Raw genomic sequence first — 18,980 nt, 5'->3', positions numbered from 1 at the left:
CTCACTGAACCAGAAGCAACCATAGGGAAGGCTGTTCATATAAACCCAAACTCCCAATATTGTAGTGACCTAGTTTTATACCATCTCCTGATTTTGGCTCTGAAATTCCCAGCCCATAGTTGTCTGTGGAGTTTGTCAGACTCCAGAGTTCATGTACAGTACTGGTCTCAGATGGGAGTGCTCGTGTGGTAGGGAGAATTGCAAGGGAAGGGAAGGAGGCTGGCAACATGAGAGGGACAAGGTGCGTGTGTGTGTGTGTGTGTGTGTGTGTGTGTGTGTGTGTGTGTGTGTGTGTGTGTGTAGCCATCCATGTGTGTGTCTTTGGGGGGACCAGGAGACCTTTCCCCATTTACAGGAGCAGCATCTGAACAGCACTGGTCTAGGCTCACCTTGAGGCCACTCAGGTTCCTCCTCTAGGTCCCGACTTTTTCAAGAAAAACCTAGGTCTTTCAGGGAAATGTCCTAATTTTTAATTATCTGCACCTAATTAAAAATTACCTCTGCCACTTCTTTTCCCCTCTCCCTCTGGGGATCAACAAAGCAAGTCTATAAGCCACAGGGGCCATACAAGCTGCCATTCCCCAGCTCTGATTGTGGTAACAACCACCCTTCCATAGTGGCCTTTCTGTGTCTCTTGCTCTGTTCCTTGGCCTCTGTCCTTGTATTTGCTGTTATCTTTTTAGCCTCGTCTCATTTGTAGTCCACATAGCCTGCCTGCAGTCTCCTGAGGCCGATATCCGATGAGTCTATTATGACTTGTTCCAGAGTGAGATTGAGTTTTCAATTTACTATGCAGATGCAGATGCAGTACCAGTAAGCACTTGGGTTCAGGGAGACCCCAGAGTCCCTGGCTCTTCCTGTAAGCAAGGAACCATTCTGGGCCCTTCCCCTTCTCTTGGATGGGTGGTCAGATGATAATAGTGATTGTACTTCCTCATTCTCTCACATCATATCATGTGCTGTGTTTTCTGGGTTTTTGCTCTGTGGTCTTATGGTATTGTCACAGAGGAGGTGCCAGAGCTGTACCCCTATAAATGACTGCAGTTTTAAATGTAGTAATAGCAGCTGGCTCTGGTTTTCCCCAAATACAACTTCAACGTTTATTATGCTGTGTTTATATTAACCATACAAATTTTCTTGGCCTTTTAGGACCATTCTCTGTAGGGATTTCTTTTTTAACTTTATATTTTGAAGTAATCTTAGATTTACTGAAGAGTTAATGAGGGTAATGATAGCTCCCATATATCCCTTTACTCAGATTTACTAATTGTTAGCATTGCACCATATTTGAGATAGACTTGTCTATGTGCATCTCTGTTTGCTGTCATAAATATTTTTCCTGATCCATTTAAGAGTTAGCATAAAAGTCATGAGTTACCCCTAAATTATCATGCATCTATTTTCTTCTAAGAACTTTTTAACACGGCTGTGGTGTGATTACGAAGTGCAGGAACTTTATTATGTAATGTATTATGTAATATAATGCGACGTTATTATGTAATATAGTGTGTTAGTTAGCTCTTCGTCTCCGACAAACGTCTCACATAAACAACTTAAAAGGAAGAGAGATTTATTTATTTAAAAAATTTGAAAATTATTTTTAAGCGGTTGTACAAAGGGGTTTCAAATCACCATGTCAGTTTATTATTCATTGTATCTTGGTCAGAGTTCATGGAAAGTAGAAAGAACATGGTGGCAGAGTGGCACAGATAGAGCTGCGCACTGTAGCCGGGGGAGAGATGGGTAGGGAATGGGGACAAGGCACTTTTTCAAGACACCTTGGTGACCTTCTTCCTCCAACCAGGCCCCCTCCTGGCCTCCATCACCTCTCAGTAGTGACGCCCTCTTTGGAGTCCACCATGGACCAATCCACTGGTGAACGAATCCTCAGGATCCAGTCACTTCCTAGAAATGCCATCAACTGGCCACCAAGGTTTTAACACATGAACCTGTGTGGTGGATACTTCCTATCCAAACCATAATAGTCCATATTCATTCTTCACCAGTCAGGTCAAGTAAGCCTTTTATGGCTGGTCCCTCTGCCCAGTGGCAATGGGTCCATGACCCGACATTGCATTGACATGTGTGTGCATCTTTATCTCCTTAATCTAGAATGCTCCTATAGCTTTTCTGTCCCTCATGACCTTGACTTTTTTTGTATGTGTTCTCTCCTTCTGGCTGATTGCTAGGAGAACATCCTTCAATTTAGGCTTGCCAGCTGTTTGCTCATATATCCAGGTTTATGTGTTTTTGACAGGATCTCAAGGGCTTTTAATCCATTTCTTCTTGGCCACATACATAAAAAGACTTCTGGTCTCACAGATGGCAAAACTTGGTGCCAAGAGGTCAAATTCATGAGCAGATGTAGCCCTTGAGGGTCCCCAGTAGGTTGTGGCTCCCAGGGATGTTGTGTTGGGCCCATGAGATGTCAAATGGTGACCCTGTGCTTAAAGATCTGAACAACTCGCAGAGAAATCCAGACTCATAGCTGCTCCTGAGAAGCTGCAGGTCTGGTGTTGCAGGGCAGGTGTCGAGCTATGGATGCTGCCTCAGGGCAGTCTTGCACTTCCTTTCCTGCTATGCCTGCCTCAGCCTTTAGGTTACCTGTTCTCTGTTTGCATATCTCTGCAGCAATGACACTGTGTGTGTTAATACCACCCAAAAGGAAGTTGTCATAGGTATCCTAGAGTATCCAGAACAGGATCCCATGGGGGCCCAGTTTGATGACAGTCCCCTGTGATCTTGTACTTGATCGGGAAAAGTTGCCTCTTTAGGAATAGGGCCCTGAACCAATCTGGGGAAACTGGTAGCATTTCAACCATGCCTAGGGAGGGATTAGCTATGGGGAAGAAGACTGAGTATTGGACGCCTGGCCTTCCCCACCCCCAGGAGGAAACAGACCTCTTTGGTTTAGAATAGAAAGGCAGTGGGCCTTAATGTGCAGTTTATGAATAATGACAGTGATGACAAATGACAGCTAGCATTTAGCACTTACTATGTGCCACTTAATGTGTGATTACACATATACGCACATACTCATAGCTCTATGCTGACTCTATAGTTTCTGAAGTAGTTACTTCTGTTGTTCCATTCTGCAAGTGGTAAATTGAGGTTCACTTCGATGCCCAAGGGCATGCAGAGGTGGAGCCGGTATTCATATCCAGCCTGTTGGGCCTCAGAACACTTGTCCTGGCACAAAGTGTGAGTTTTGTAGGAGGGAAATAACAGTGGAGTGTGATTCCTCCTTTTGAGCTTGGAACCCTGTGCTGTCCCCCTTGTGCACAGGTAGGTGTCACTTTACAGCCATCACAGAGACAAATGAAATGTGGTCTCTCCTCAGGAATCACACAGTTCAGTGAGAGCTAAGCACAGGTCATGTGGGTCAAAGTACTGGACTTGAGTAACAGCCAAGGAAGGAGCTGTTGTCAATCCCTCTGCAGTACAAGTGGAGCCCAGAGGAAAGATGGCCTTTGAGGAGGAGCTTGGAGAATTCCTGGATGTTCACTAGAGTGCTGGGACTCTCAGAGGTTGGCCTCAGCACAGACACAGGTGTCAGAGAAGCCTGACAGGGAAGGGTTGTGAAGCACCAAACTGTTGAGGGGCAAGGGACTGAGTTAGATGGCCATCTGGGCTGCTGCTAATGGGGGACAAGACAGGTCCAGCCTGGAGAGCACTGTGTGTGTGGTGGGGTCCATGGAAGGCCTCCTCTACCTTACCTTCTCTACCTTCCACTGCCTCTCACTCTGACCTCACTGCCAGGGTGGCTGTCTTGCTGGCTTAGTTTTATTCTCCCAGCCCTCCTAGGATTGTTCCAAAGGTAGTTCAGTCAGCTGCTTTCCTTTTGGACCTGGGGCCACCTTGCCCAAATTTGAATCCCAGCTCTGCCACTTGTTGCCCTGTGATTTATTTGCTGGGGAAATGAGTTAACTTCTCTCTAAGTATTTAAGTCTGCAAGTATTGCATTTTAACCCTCTCCCCTCCTGTAGTCATGCAGGACAAGTAGTAGCTACTGTGTTATGGTAAAGGCTACATGACAGGGTGAACTTAGATTTCTGTGAGAATGATGCAAACAGCATGTTGCCTCACACTTGTAAGCCTAGTGACTTGGGAGGCTGAGATCAGAATTGTGGTTGGTAGCTATCCTGGACAAAAAAGTTTTTGAGACCCCATCTCAACCATTTAAAAGGCTGAGTGTGTGTCTGCCATCCCAGTAATGTGGAAAGGGCAAATAGATGGATTGTGGTCCAGACAAAAAGTAAGACCCTATTCAAAATATGGTAAAAGCAAAAAGTGCTGGGGCATAGCTCAAGAGGTAGTCTGCCTAGCAAATGCAAGATCCCAAATCCAAATCCCAATAACACACACACAGAGACACACACACACACAGACACACACACACAGAGACACGTGTGCATGCATGCACATTCACACACAGTGACAGTATTACAGTCTGCAATGACCTTGACCTTGAAGTCTTAGAAGAAGCTGTAAGCACTAGGAAATAGTGATTGACACCGGCATGCCCTTTTTGACTTTTGCTGAAAGCTGCTTTGTGGTCCTCCTCATGGCTTTGGGTAACCTGGCCCCTCAAAGGCCCCTCAGCCACTGTGGCTGAGAGGGGGTGTGGCTGAGTGTGCATTCAGGTTGTGCACACAGGTAGTGTGCATTCTGCACTGACAGGACAGCAGAACTGAGGTTTCTCAAGCTGAGTTTTTGTCTGTCTGGGGAAGGCAGAATTCCCGAAGGCTGTGTCCTGTGTTTTCATGCCTGGGAATTACCAAATGCACATAGCAGGTTCGATAGTTTTGTTTGGAGTAATTATCCTTTGAGAGTACTGTCTGGGGTTGCTGGTTGTTTATTCTGACATTGGGGCAGATGTAATTGCTTTGACTTACAAACATTAATTATTGCAGTCATTGGAAACTGTGAGAGGTGCTTGCCACCTACTCGGTGATTTGCTTTCTTCCCCAGTGCTTTGAAAGAAAACCACAGGGTGGCCAGGAGCTGCAGCAGGGCTGGGAGGGAGCTGGTGAAGCTTTCTGGAACCCTGCAGGTGAATAACTTCACGCTTCCTTTGTCTTCACAGCCATCACCACTGGTTCCCCAAACCTGGCTGCCACCACTTCTTCCATAGATGACCTCAGTAGCAGCCTCTGGGCTCCTGGCTTTCCCACATTCTGTTTGCCTTCACCATGCAGCTCTTTGTGCTCCCGGCTTAGTGTCTTTCTTTGGCCTCCCTTCCCACTGAGAATAGCACCCACACTCCTTGCCCAGCTCAGGGACTTCAGAACTCAGTGCTGCTCCAGCCTCCCTGGCTTTTCCTTCTCTCTCCTCTGTCCCAGGTGATGTTGGTGATCCTCATCCTGAGCCCCTCAGCAGCTCTGAATCGAAGGCCCCCACCCCCACCAGGAAACAGTGCAGGTCCAGCCTTCCTTGTCACCTCCCAGAAAAGCCACCTGAGCCACTTGGTGAAATAACATCCTCATTCCATCCCAGACCTTGCTTTGCCTGTACGCTCTGCAAGGTTATCAGAAAGCCTTACTTATCTGCTGGCTTTGTGAATGTCCACCTCTGTGAGCATGGGGACTGGATCTGTCTGTCCGCCCTTCCATTCTGGTTGTCCAGCAGTACTTGACCTCATTACTTGGCAGGGGGCAGAGAGGCATTTGTGGAGGGTTGAGGACTTCCTGTGCCAGTCGTGTGGAGCTTTCGGTTTTCTTTAGGATAAACTGAGAAGTCAGATTCCCCTGGGTTGTCTGTGAGACATCCTAAAATGATTTTTGTTTATGGCTCTCTGAGTCTGCAAGTGCTCTAAAATTGGTAACTTTTTGGGGGAGAAAATTCCACACTTGGGCTGGGGATATGGCCTAGTGGCAAGAGTGCTTGCCCCGTATACATGAGGCCCTGGGTTCGATTCCCCAGCACCACATATATAGAAAATGGCCAGAAGTGGCGCTGTGACTCAAGTGGCAGAGTGCTAGCCTTGAGCAAAAAGAAGCCAGGGACAGTGCTCAGGCCCTGAGTCCAAGGCCCAGGACTGGCAAAAAAAGAAAAAAGAAAATTCCACACTTGACTCCTTGTGATGGGAGATAGTCAAATCATAGGCCTGCTAAGAATACTGTATGAAGTCCCCTCTGGGCTCTGCAGAGGAAGTATATGTGTGTGCATATGAATGAACTTGATGTGTAGTGTTGAGTCCTCCCCCAGCATTTCAAATAAAGGACACTGAGCATGTTCTGGTGATGTGTCTGGTGCTGGGGTGCAAGGTCTCTTTTGGGGTGGGCCTCCGCCATTGTCCCCCTCTCCCACACACTGTGTGTGAGCTATTTAGGACTCATTAATGAACCCACCAATGCCAGTGACTCGTCAGGTATCAATAAAAAGGTATCTTTAATAATCAAAACAGATCTATGCAGTGATGAGAACAACAAACTGTATATGGGTTATCTGCCTTAATGAAAGTCCTCTTAGATGGCCACAAATTAGTTGTTTAGAGTCTGGGAACTGTTTTCTTTTTGGGCTAATGACACGCTGAGTTGTATTTATTTTTTAACCTTTAGGGTTAGGAGGAGGTACCAGTCAGTATTTTGTTTCTGTAGCAAATATCTGAGACAATAATCTCCTCGAGAGATGAGTGACCTAGGTTGTCAGCTCAGTAAATGTGTGGTATAATCAACAGCAAGAACTGGCATTGCCGCCTGCATCAGGGGCCTCCTGTGGTGAGCTGTTTGGTGAGACCACTCAGTCTATGGTGAAAAGTCACACGTACAGCGACCTCCATAGCAGCAAATTGATCATGGCAGAGGGTCTGGCATGCACTCACCTGGCTGTTTCTGTTGGTCACTGTGTGAGGTGGAAATGTGGGTGGGTGGGAGGGAGAGGGAGGAGCAGGCAAGGAAGGAGTGAGGGGAGTGAGCAGTCGACAAAAGAAAAAGGCTTTCTTTAAAACAGAAGATGGTAAAGGAGTGTGAAAGATGTTTCAGCAACAGTAATGCGGTTTATTTCAAGGTTTAAGGCTTTCAATTAATTTTCACATTCCTCCTTATATGCATTCTGATTATTTCTCAATGATCTCTTATTTATTTATTTTTTTATAATCATAGTTTTGGGCTCTTTTGATTGCAGACAAAGAAAAAACAGGACAGCATGTTGAAAGACACTTGATCCTCTGGGTGGGAAGTGGGGGGGGGATTAGAAACAGAGTATGAACGAGGCACCTCTTTACAGTATAGCTGAGGAGACACCAAGACCATGTTCCCGGAGAGGCAGAGGAAAGCGCTGGAGGGCTTTGGGGCTGAGACCTTGGACTTGGCAGTTGTCCTACTGGTGGCCTTGGCCATGGGACCTTGTTCAGAGACCCTGACTGTGTAACCTATCCCTGCACATTGAGGAGAATATTACCAGTGACTCCAGCTTTGTGTGGAGGGAGGGATGGGCGGATGAGTGTGCACGGTGACATCTAAGCTATGTGGCGACCACTCTGCATGGACGCTCCCTCGTCCCCTGGCACCATCCTCAGCCAGTGTCCCTGGGGAATGGACTCAGGAGGATGGCTCTTGTCCCTGCTGAGGCTGGGTTCTGTGCTCCACTATACAACTCTATGTAGGGTAGATGTGGAGGTGGTCAGCCACCTTTTTTCTTTTAATGGTTCTGGGGATCGAACACAAAGTCTAAAATCTGTTAGGCACATACTCTACCACATGAGTTGTGTTCCTAGTGGCATCCTTTCCTTTCCATGCTTTTGAGATAGAGTTTTGCTCTCTTGGCCAGATCTGACCTTGAACTCACTCACTCACTAAGTCACAAGTAGCAGAGATGACTAGCATGCGCCTCCCTACCTGCTTGTTTCTTTCCCCTGTGCCTCAGGTTCCTCTTCTGTAAAATGGGAGTTGTGTTAATTCCTGGGAGGGTTTAGTGTGGTGCTTATATAAACACTGGACACAATCCCTGGCAAATGCTGTTTAATACACAGAGCAATTGGTGAAGTAATAAGAGAATTTCCCAAGGTGAATATTAAGCACAGTGCTTAATGTATGTGCTTCTGTGAATGGAGAGAGAAGACACATAGCAGGTGGGTGGATTCAGGCAGTCCAGGCATAGCATGTGTCATTATTCTGGGTTTGTGGGACCAGTTGGGCATACCCCCATCTTGAAAGGATAGTTTTTGAAGGCATTCCACAAACATGCCCTTGATGACATAGCCTTTTTCCATGATCTCTGAAAACAAGAATAGGTTACTTGTTTCCATCATGCAAATTGTGTTTTTCTTTACACAGATTCCCTTCCCTAGTTTGGGTTCAAGTTCTCAATTTTTAAATCTGTTTTTCAACATTCTTGTACCTGCAGAGAAAATGAAGTGCTCAAAGTCCAGCTGAAGAAATATGTTGGAGCTGTCCAGATGCTGAAAAGAGAAGGCCAAACAGCTGAAGGTGAGGGCCAGCCGGAGCTGGGGAGGGGTGTCAAGGGTGGGGATGTGGCGGGGGTGGGGGGGGTGGGGGTGGGGTGGGGGGGTGGGACACAGCATTTCCGTTGAGCCCTGGGCCTGGCCACAGTGGACACTCAAGCTGCTCCTGGCCAGCACCTGTTCAGATGAAGGAGCCTTGTGCCACCCAGGATTCTCACCAAGTGAAAGCATATTATACAGTTTGCTAGACTTTCAGCAGCAGTCATATCAACTTGTGTTCCTAGTCTTGAGGCTGGCATGATGGTGAGCCTTGTGGGTAAAGTCACATTGAGCCAGGCTACAACCAGCAGAATGTTAGATATCTAGGAGTTTGTGCACTCAGGCATGGTTTGATCCAACAGCTCAAAAACATTATTACCAGGCATTGATTTCTTTCATTCCTCAGCTCTGTTCTTCCCCAGTATTGGCAGTGATGTGTCTGTGATTGTCTAACAACCAGCTCTTTGAGGTGAAAGGCTCTAAGTGTGCTGATTTCAGGGTGTAGACGCTCCTGCGAGGGCAGATTTACAGCTACTAATACTAGGTCATGGTTGTGGAGTTGAGGAGGGATGTGCCTGGCCTCCCTTGTGCCTCCATGTGCCACCTCATTTTCAACAATGTGCTCTTCCTGCAGGGTTAGTCTTCCCAGCAGCCTCAGTGAAGGGAGAGCCTCTCTTCTCCACCAGTTCTCCCCGAACCCCACTATCTCCACCCCCAAGGAGCTGTGGTTCTCAAAGTAGGCATTTTCAAAATGTCCCTAGACTCATAGAAGATGCATGGTAGAAACAATATACTTTGCAATACAGTGGCTTGAGAAGGGGAGTGTATTCCTGCAATCCTGTTCCCTTAGGCTGAAAATAGGAAGATGGTAGGTAGTTCAAGAACAGCTTGGGCAGAAGAGTCCATAAGGCTTCATCTCAATAAAAGAGACAGCCTGATAGGGCATGCCAGCTACCCTAGCTATGATGGGAAACCTAAAATAGGCAAATTCTGGTCCAAGTGTGTACCTGAGCAGTTTCCAAAATAACCAATTCAAAAAGGCTGTTTTGGAGATGAGGCTCAAGTGATGGAGCACCTGCCTAGCCAGTATAGGGTCCTGAATTCAAAATCCAGTACCACATAACAAGAAGCCCCCAGAAATAGAGGCCTCTGTGGTGCTTTTCTGTGGAAGTTGACAATGCAGTCCAAGGCTGGATGAGAGTCCTGTGGCCACTGGGGGCTCAAGCTGCTTCTCTTGGCCCTGTTAGTCTCTTTGCATATCTTTTAGCCTTAATGTGCTTGCCTCATGTTACCTGTGTCAGGCTAGTACTCTGCCATCACATCTGTATTTCCAGTAGGTAAAAGGAGCTGAGTGCAGTTCACAGCTGAATTAGCTGAGGGTTTGAAGCTTTAAGAAGAGTAAGCTTCCTTGAAGGAAACTTTCAGATTCCTCTTCCCCAATGACTTCTTACTGTTACTTCCCCCAATTACAAAGCAGGACTGAAAGTGGGGTAGCCTCATCAGTATCTAAGGAAGGACAGTGGATATAGTGTAGATGGCCAGTAGTCCCTGCTATTTTTAGGGGTGGTGGTAAGGGTAGTAGAAATCATGTGGGAAGGGGTGAGGGCATTGCTGAAGGCACTCCCTCCCCCTGTTGTGTGCCATCACCAAAAGTCATGGTTAGGTGTGTGTGTGTGTGGGGGGGTAATCTAGTTCCTGGCTCTGGACCAGGCATGGCCCATGGCCCACATGTCTGGTAACTGCTGGGAAGGGTAAGGTTGTATTTGCTCAACTCCATCCCACCCCAATCAGGACACTCCTTCTCCTAAACTATGGCAGAAACAATCACTTGCAAATACCCAGTATCTATTCACCCTGCTTGCTTCCTTTCCTTTTTATTGTTTGCTGGGAAACAAAGGCCCTGGAACCAAAGGGGAGCACGGGAGCATCCGGAGTGCTGCAGCTCCCTCCTCCCAGGCCCAGGCCAGCCGTGTATTTATCCTTGTCTTCCTGGAGGCTCAGCTCAGCATTGTGATTATCGCCCTGGGGTTTGTCAATCAGCCTCTCCTCTGTTTCCCAGCTCCTCTCCTTCCTGGGAGCTGACAGGTGGCTTGTTTTTGTTAAATGCCACTTTGGTTTTGGAAAGTGCTCTGTTTTAAGTTTCTAATTACAGCTTTCCTAAGGCAACTGGTCATTTTGCTTTGCTTGAGTGGTTAATGATGGCTTGTACATTGGCCAGGAGTGGCATGTCTAAACCTTTTCTTCTCCTTGGCCTGAATGGCAATAGGAAGCCTGTACAGAGATGCAGCTGGCCCCTGGGCTGGGTTGCGTCCCTGCCTGGTGGTCTTGCTCCTGTTCTTTGCACTTCGGAGGACATCTCCCTCCTCCTTCTGAGGGCCGTGCCTTCTCTTCACTTTGGCAAGCCATTCCTGCTTTCCCTTTTCTCCCATTTGGTCTCGTCTAGAGCTTTGGTATTGCTGCCTAGTTTATACTTTAAAATTCTAGTTTCTTCCTTCCTTTATTGACATACTCAAGAAATAGGTACCAGGATGTAAACTCCATGCAAGTAGGGACTGACTTAGTTCTTCAGGGTGGGGTAGTACTAGGGTTTGAACTTAGGGTCCTGTGCTTGTTGAGTAGGTACTCCACTGCCGAGCCCTGCCTCCAAGACCTTCTGTTTGTGTGCTGGTTATTTATTTTATTAAATTAGCTTTTTTTTTTTTTTTGCCAGTCCTGGGCCTTGGACTCAGGGCCTAAGCACTGTCCCTGGCCTCTTCCCGCTCAAGGCTAGCACTCTGCCACTTGAGCCACAGCACCACTTCCGGCCATTTTCTGTATATGTGGTGCTGGGGAATCGAACCCAGGGCCTCATGTATATGAGGCAAGCACTCTTGCCACTAGGCCATATCCCCAGCCCTAAATTGGCTTTTTAAATAGTTGTACGAAAGGGTCTGGGTTCAACATGTCAACTTATGAGTATAATGCATCTTGACCAGCATTACCCCTTCTGTTACCAGCCCCATCCGCAATCCACCTATCCCCCCAAGTTACCAAGTTCCAGGCTGTAAGGTGTTCTAGGGGTGGGCTATGCCCACACTTTCTTGCCTTGCCAAACTTCTCATTACCCTCATCCCTCTCCCATGCTCTCCTGTCATCTCATGTTTTTAGGAACACGATCTCTCAAAAAACACCCTCCTTTCTTCAGGTGGAGCCAATTAGACCATGCTTTGCTCTGCCTTTAATTACTCTCGCCCTCATTTGCATCTGGCTTGTCTCATTAACATGCCATCAGCTGAGTGCTTGTACCTCCACTGCAGTCTGGAGCAGCATGCCTGCACAGTTGTGTGACCTGGCCTCTCTGCTCCTATTGCCTTCTGGGTAGAATAAAGGATTTGGAGCCACATGCCATGGCCGCCTCCAGGCTCAGCACTGCCTGCCTTGCAGTCATTGTTCAACTGCACTGTTGGAAAATATCTTGTGCTTAGTTTCCTTGTTAAAAGAGAGCTATATTCATTGTAGAGAGTTAAAAAGAAAGAGGCTAGGAGCCAGGATGTGGCTTAGTGGTAGAGTGCTTGCCTAGCATGCATGAAGCCCTGGGTTTGGTTCCTCAGCACTACATATACAGAAAAAGCTGGAAGTGAAGCTGTGGCTCAAGTGCTAGAGTGCTAGCCTTGGGCAACAGGAAGCCAGGGACAGTGCTCAGGCCCTGAGTTCAAGCCCCAGGACTGGCAGAAAGAAAAAAAAAGAAAGAGGCTAGATTACAGGCTCATGCCTGTAATCCCTGTATTCCAAAGGCTGAGGCAGGAGGATTGGGAGTTTGAAGCCAGCTCCTGGTTACATAGCAAGGCCCTTTCTCAAAATAATAGCAATAGACAGACAAGAACATGAGAGAGAGAAAGAAAGAAGGAAAGAAAAGAGAAAAAATGAGAGTCAAGTGACAAAGGAGAGTAGGAATTGTTTGTAAACCCTTCCGCCTTGTCACTGCTTAGGACCACATCCTTCCAGACAGCTCTGGGGCTCTGCTGCTGCACACCAGTGCTCTAGGGGTAAAAGTTCTCTACTTGGTGACCCCTGCCCCTCTTCCCCGTGACACACAGGCTATTTATTTATTTATTTATTTATTTTTGTTGGTCGTGGGGCTTGAACTCAGGGCCTGGGCATTGTCCCTGAGCCTCTTTGTACTCAAGACTAGTGCTCTACCACTTGAACCACAGCTCTACTTCTGTTTTTTTTTTTTTTTTTTTTTTTTTTTTGCCAGTCGTGGGCCTTGGACTCAGGGCCTGAGCACTGTCCCTGGCTTCTTCCCGCTCAAGGCTAGCACTCTGCCACTTGAGCCACAGCGCCGCCTCTGGCCGTTTTCTGTATATGTGGTGCTGGGGAATCGAACCTAGGGCCTCGTGTATCCGAGGCAGGCACTCTTGCCGCTAGGCTATATCCCCAGCCCCTACTTCTGGTTTTTTGAGTGGCTAATTGGAGATAAGAGTCTCACTTTTCTTCCTGGGCCGACTTTGAACTGTGATCCTCAGATCTCAGCCTCCTAAGTATCTAGGATTACAGGCATAAGCCACTGGTGCCTAACTTTTTTTTTTTAATGTCTAAAAAGAAAGCTGATGGTACAATAAAACAGCAAATAATTGATAAGAATCTCAAGAGGGAAATCAAGCCATGGTCATGCAGTGGGCCCAGATGGCAGGAAGTTCTACTGCTACTTCCTGCCACTGTCTGGCCATAAAGACCTCTTTCCAGAGAAGACAGGCTAGCATTCTTTATGCTGCTCACACTGGGAGGCATTAACGGTGGTGTAGGTTTAGAATGCAGATTTTAGCCCAGAAAGTTCTAGCGCTGCCTTTGCTAGCAGTCTGAGCTTGAACACATTACCTGCTTCTTCCCCCTTTCTTCAGACCTTTTCTCTTCCAGCTTGGTTAGTTCTGTTGCAAAGTTTTGAATTTCACTGATCTTTTCTTCTGCAGTTTGCCTACCTCACAGTCATGTGGGCCATAGCTCACTGCAAGGGATTCTGGGAAGCACAGAATCTCTTCTCTTCCCAGCTGGTCCAGTGTCCAGCCCAAGATGGATGTCTGGTTTAGGAAGAAAGAATGGCTCTTAGAAGACTGTTGCCACTCCTACCAGGTTTGCAGTCAGTGGCTGCTCTCCTGTTGAGGTGCTCCAGAGGAGGGTGCTGGCGTGGCTGGTGGCAGCAGTCCCTGAGGCATTTTCAACGGGAGGTATGGAAGACTCCTTACTCAACCCTGCGAGGCCTCCAGCAATCACTCACCCCCACTTGGGTGAAGTAGATGTCCACCTTGTCTTTGTGTTGAGGCACTCTGGTGTCCAGTTGCCTTTGGTCCCCTGTGGCATGAAGGGTTGGACTTACTACTGGCCTCGGTCTCTTCTTCAGTGCCAAGGGAACTTGACTCAGACCCAGGCCCAAGTCCTGGTGTGCTGCTCAGTGGTCCTGTCATTTGGGGAAGGCCTGCCCCGCCCTCCCTAGGTGATGTTGTTTCCTGGCTGGGGAGCTGAAGTTTGAAGCTACTTGGCTTTTCCTTGGGAGAGGAGAATTTTTTCTTTTCTTGGTTTCTCATGTGTTGTTATTATTGCCATCTTTTTTGGACATTTTCTAGCTGGAGAGTTCTTTACATGACAGTTGACATCCAATTAAATATGTATTATGGAAGGATCTGCTTGTTAGGTGCAGTGGTAAAAATACTGGTTGCATATATTACAGAGACCCAATTTCCTGCAAGCAGCCACTAGATAGCTTGTACTTCGAATATTGTTATGATTGAACATTTTATCGGAATTTTAAAAATGAGTCGCACATACACTATAACAAGTTCAGCAGTGTAGGGATGTTAATAATCTCATTACTGCCCCTCTGTCTCACCAGTTCATTGACCTATGTATGTGGACACGGCACTGTACTACACAAACACCTGTGCCTGTTCTACAACCCCTGTTGGGGGTCATAGTCTGTGCCAAATGGCCGGTGGACATGTCACCTGTTTAATAAAGGCAGTTTTATTGGAACACATCCACATCTGTTCATTAGGTCTGGCCAGTGTGGACAAGTTTAGGGGTTCCAACAGAGACCCCAAATGCTTTCCTTTAAGAAAAAGGCTCGCTAACCCACAATCTCTCATCTTGTGGTAGCTGCAAGTGTCTTGAGAGTCACAACTTTCCTCCTGAGCTTACTTCAAGAGCTCCATCATTCTCTCTGGTACCAATATTGGGGTCATAATCTGGAAATGGTTCTCTACCAATGGTAACTAGGTGGTTTCAGGTTTTCAGGGGACATCATTGTGTAAGCCCCTCCCCCATGTGTCCACGTAGCCAGGTGGGAAAGGTGAAGGTGAAAGTGTATGGAGGCCACTGCCACCTGTGTCTGCAGAGATCATCTCTGCTCTGACTGTCCAGTTTCTCAGCCCTCAGGGGTGGCCTGAAGTTAAATGCCCCATTGAGCACACTGCTGTCTGTAGTGATGGAGATGATGTCATACTGCTCCTTCATGTATTCCATGATCTCAAATCTGAAGCTCCTCCTTGGTTCCATTTAACAAGAGCCAGATTGTGGCCATTTCTGCTGCCCCCCTTGGAGCTGTGCAAGGATCTCCTAGAGATGTGGAATTTGGTTTAGGATGTCTGATGGTGTTTTGTGTTTGGTCTGAACCATTCTTCACTCTTCTCTCTGTTTAACGTGAAACGTTGCTCCTCAGACTGAAAACATGTGCATTGTGAGACATCATATCGGTAGTTATAATGTGGGACCCACGACAATTCTCTTTGGAAATATGTGTTGTACCCAGAAAGAGTGGTCTTGGGGGCTCTGCCACCGCCCCGCAGTGTGGCACACCTGAGCTGCAGCTTCTAAAATGGAATCAATATGAGGTGGCTCCAGCCATCTCGGAAGTCACTGTTCCTCCCCTTCTTCTAGCATGCGCACGCACACACCCATGCACACACACACATACACACACACACACACACATACACACACACATCCCTACACCTATACCTGCCCAGCCTCTGTAGTGCCCTCTGCTGAGTGTTCTGTCTCACTGGCTTGGCCCATATCAACCATGATAACTATGAGTCAGCTGCTGTGGAGGTGTGCTGAGGCCTGCAGCTTATGTTAGTAATAACTCTCTTCCACACTGGGCAGGTAGGCAACAAGGACATGTACTGTCATCTAGAACTGAGAAGTCTGAGGTGCAGGTGTGGCTGAATCTAGGTGCTCAAATAGTTTACCAAGAGGTCCATCACTTTAAGCATTGTTTTTGCCTCTAGTATAGCTTTGTTTCGTCTCCAGGAAGTTTTTCTTTTCGACAGGAAGGGTGACCGGAGCACTGGAATCTGGGATTCAGGGTGCTTGCGTGGTGAGGTAGCTGGAGAGACATTTGGGGGTTATCCTCAGGTGGAGGACCTGGTGAAAGGCTGGAAAGGGGAAGTGATGTGAGCTGACTTGGGTGTTTCTTCCCTCCCAGGCTGCCTGTCTGTGTGGTTTCTGTGCACGTCAGAAACTGCATTCTGCCTTTAAAGGGATGGTGACTTTTAGGCACCTAAAATATTTTTTTCTGTTCTTTTTTTTTTTTTTAAATTTCTGACAATTTGAATTTAATGATTCATATTACGAATTATTCATGAAAATGATCTTTTAAGCTTCTTATAATAGCTGAAATTATCCTTCATTAGATACTGGCAGTTCCTGTGATGGGTGTAATTATAAAAAATATTCTTAGGCTAGCTATATTCTGCAGTGTGAAAATTACGCAAATGAGCGAGGGATAAGAATAGCAGCTGAGTGGGATGGTCAGGTTTTATAGGAGAAGGGGGTGGCGGGCTGCAGCTTCTAAAACAGAATCAATATGTGCCGTACACATTAAGTGCGTTTTCATTACAGTCGGCCTCGATGCTCAGCCTCTCTCTGCGCTGGCAAGGGAGCAGATTAATTTTCGCGCCCTGAATAGTTTGTAGCTCTTGCCCATATATGAATCGTGGGTTGAGGGTTTGTTCCTCCTTTATTCTACTCAGCGTTTTCTGGGAGGCGTGCTGTAGTATCACAGATACTTCTGAAGAAAAATGCAAGCTTATCACTGACAAGCTGAGGAGGGCTGAGTAGGGAGGGGAGAATGGGGACACGAGAAATCAGAACTCCATCTTGTTCATGGCCAAAGAATGACCAGGTGGACATCTTGGCCTCTGGGGGCCACCCATCAAGCTCAAGCTTCTTGAGCTTCATCTTGGTGATTCTTTTTTTTACCCCCTCTCTCTTAGTAGAGTCTCACTCTGCAGCTCATGCTCATCTTGAAGTCATGATCCTCCTGCCTTAGTCTTCTGAGTGCTGGGATTACAAGTGTGTGCTGCCAAGCCTGGCCTGAGCTTGGTGGCTTGAACTTGGAGAAAGTGAGCACTTACCCTGTTTGTGATAAAGTCATAGTCACTGTCACTTGACTGGCCTGGTCCTGTTCCACCCCTAGCATCTCTGTTAATAGTGCTCCATCGTCTTCACCCCTCCTTGGAGACTATATGGAGCCCTCAGAGGGGGTGGCTTGTTTTCTCAGGGCCACACTCCTGTTCCTGAGTCAGTCCCCCCCTCCAACAGTGCCCACCGAGTGACCTCTCCTTTTCCCCCCTGAATTTTAGCTGAACCATTCAGCAAAGCATTGTGTGGAGGAAGGTGATTTAAAAAACAAAACAAAACACAATAAAGGAAGGCCAAGTGCTGGTGGCTCATGGCTGTAATCCTAGCTACTGAGGAGGTTGAGACCTGGAGGATTGCGGTTCAAAGCCACCTGGGGCAGGAAAGTCCATGAGACTCTTATCTCTAATTAGCCACCAGAAAACTGGTAGTAGAACAGTGGCTTAAAGTGGTAGAGTGCTAGCTTTGAGCACAAAAACTCAGGGACACCACTCAGGCCCTGAGTTCAAGCCCCTCAACGGACAAAAGAAAAAAATAAAGCATCTTTTGGTGCTTGCTTCTAGGTATGTTACAAAGTTGGTGAGCATCAGAGTCAGCCTGGTTACAAGTGGCAGTGGCAGGGTAGGGGTATTGTAGAAAGTTCAAGGTCTTCCCTGAATTGATTGGAGATTTGAGGAGTTGATGTAGGGTTCTGACTGGATTTCAGCAAAGACTAAACCGTCTTCTCCTAACTCAGCAAGCCTCCTCATCTGTCAAAGAATGCATTGCCTTCTCCAGAGCACCCCTCCCCTTCCACACATAGGCTTTCCACCCTCCTTGCAGCTCATAGTAGTTCTCTGAAGTTAATGAAGAGGCCCCCCTGACGCTTAACTAACCACAACAGAGAGACAAAGCAGTGGAGCTCAGTGTTTTGTCCTGGGAAGCCAGCCAGCATCCTTGGGCATCCTAGCAAGAGGAGAACTCATCCCAAGTACCAAATTCTTTGCATACCAATGAGCTCTCTGTCCCCTCCTTCTTACAATCCCGGTGATGATTAATCTTCTCACTTTCATCAGCGAAAGAACAGTCTTGCTCAATATACTAGAGACCTGAAAAGTACTATATGTGTTTAAAATGAATATGTAAGCCACTCAGGAAGGTGCAGAAGAAATTGCATTGCAACTGTCTGTGAGTTTGGGGTGCTGAAACCAGCAGAGGGTCCAAAGTGAGGTGTGTGCTGGCAGAGAGCACGAATCAGGAGACTGTGTTCATGACTATTTAATGGCCCCCTGGAAATGAATGTGCAGTGTTAAGGTAAACTTTTTAAAAATTCAGGCTTCCATAATTCTGTGAGTTTAAAGGGGAGAGAGGGAGAGAGAGGCCCCGAGGACTGTGTGATGGATATTTGGCTGCTGCTGGGGTGGGTATATGCTGCAGGCTCTGTTTATTCCAGAAAGGGAGCTTTGGTTTCCAGGGAGCTTGTGTGCCTTGGACCGATAGGTAGGTTCTGGCAGCATTTGTTTGGTAGTGAGCCCACTGGCAAGCCCATTCCATCTGCAGGCAGAGCCTGGCAGCCATCTTCTGTTCAGACCTGGTACCAGTCTATCTCGGTGAGAGAAACCTGGAGGATGCTCAGAATCCTCAAGATTCTCTCCCCCTCTTCTCTCCTCCCTCTCTCCCTTAATCCCTCTCCTTCTCTCCCTCTTTGCCTCTCCCTCTTTTCCCTCCTTCTCTCTGCCTCTCCCCTCCCCCCCTCCTTCCCCATTTCCTCTCCCTCTTAGTACTAGGGCTTGAACTCAAGTCTGGGCACTGTCCCTTAGCTTTTTCCATTCAAGGCTGGTATACCACAGCTCCACTTCCACTTTTTGGTGGTTAATTGGAGCTAAGAATCTCATAGACTTTTCCTGCCTGAGCTGGCTTCAAGCCATGATCCTCAGATCTCAGCCTTGTGAGCAGCTAGGGTAACAGGAGTAAGCCACAGGCGTCTGGCCGGCCAGTTCTTTTTCCCCCCTTATATTTTCTCTCTCATCCCTCAGGACTTAAGAGTTAAGGTACCAACTCTGTAGGAGTCAGTCTTGTTAAATAAGCCCATTTCTTGGCTTTTCCATCTTCCTTCTTTTTTGGACCCTTTATCCCACCCAAATGACCTTCAACTCAGTGACAG

General features: G+C 47.3%; 1 protein-coding gene across 3 annotated transcripts in view; it reads left to right on the top strand.

Annotated features, from left to right (window-relative positions):
- Positions 1–18,980, top strand: part of Snx29 (sorting nexin 29) — a 226,508-nt gene that overhangs the window by 105,400 nt on the left and 102,128 nt on the right. For 2 of the 3 annotated variants that reach the window (XM_048332417.1, XM_048332416.1), the window contains exon 14: positions 8,347–8,429. In XM_048332417.1, coding sequence (XP_048188374.1) covers positions 8,347–8,429 — 83 coding nt within the window. Of the gene's footprint in view, positions 1–8,346; positions 8,430–14,391; positions 17,201–18,980 lie in introns of those variants that run through there. The other variant, XM_048332418.1, reaches the window with a different exon arrangement.

Source organism: Perognathus longimembris, chromosome 23, assembly GCF_023159225.1.
Source record: "Perognathus longimembris pacificus isolate PPM17 chromosome 23, ASM2315922v1, whole genome shotgun sequence".
Taxonomy (NCBI): Eukaryota; Metazoa; Chordata; class Mammalia; order Rodentia; family Heteromyidae; genus Perognathus; species Perognathus longimembris.
Note: the sequence above shows the minus strand (reverse complement) of the source record. Positions and strands in the feature narration are given on the sequence as shown.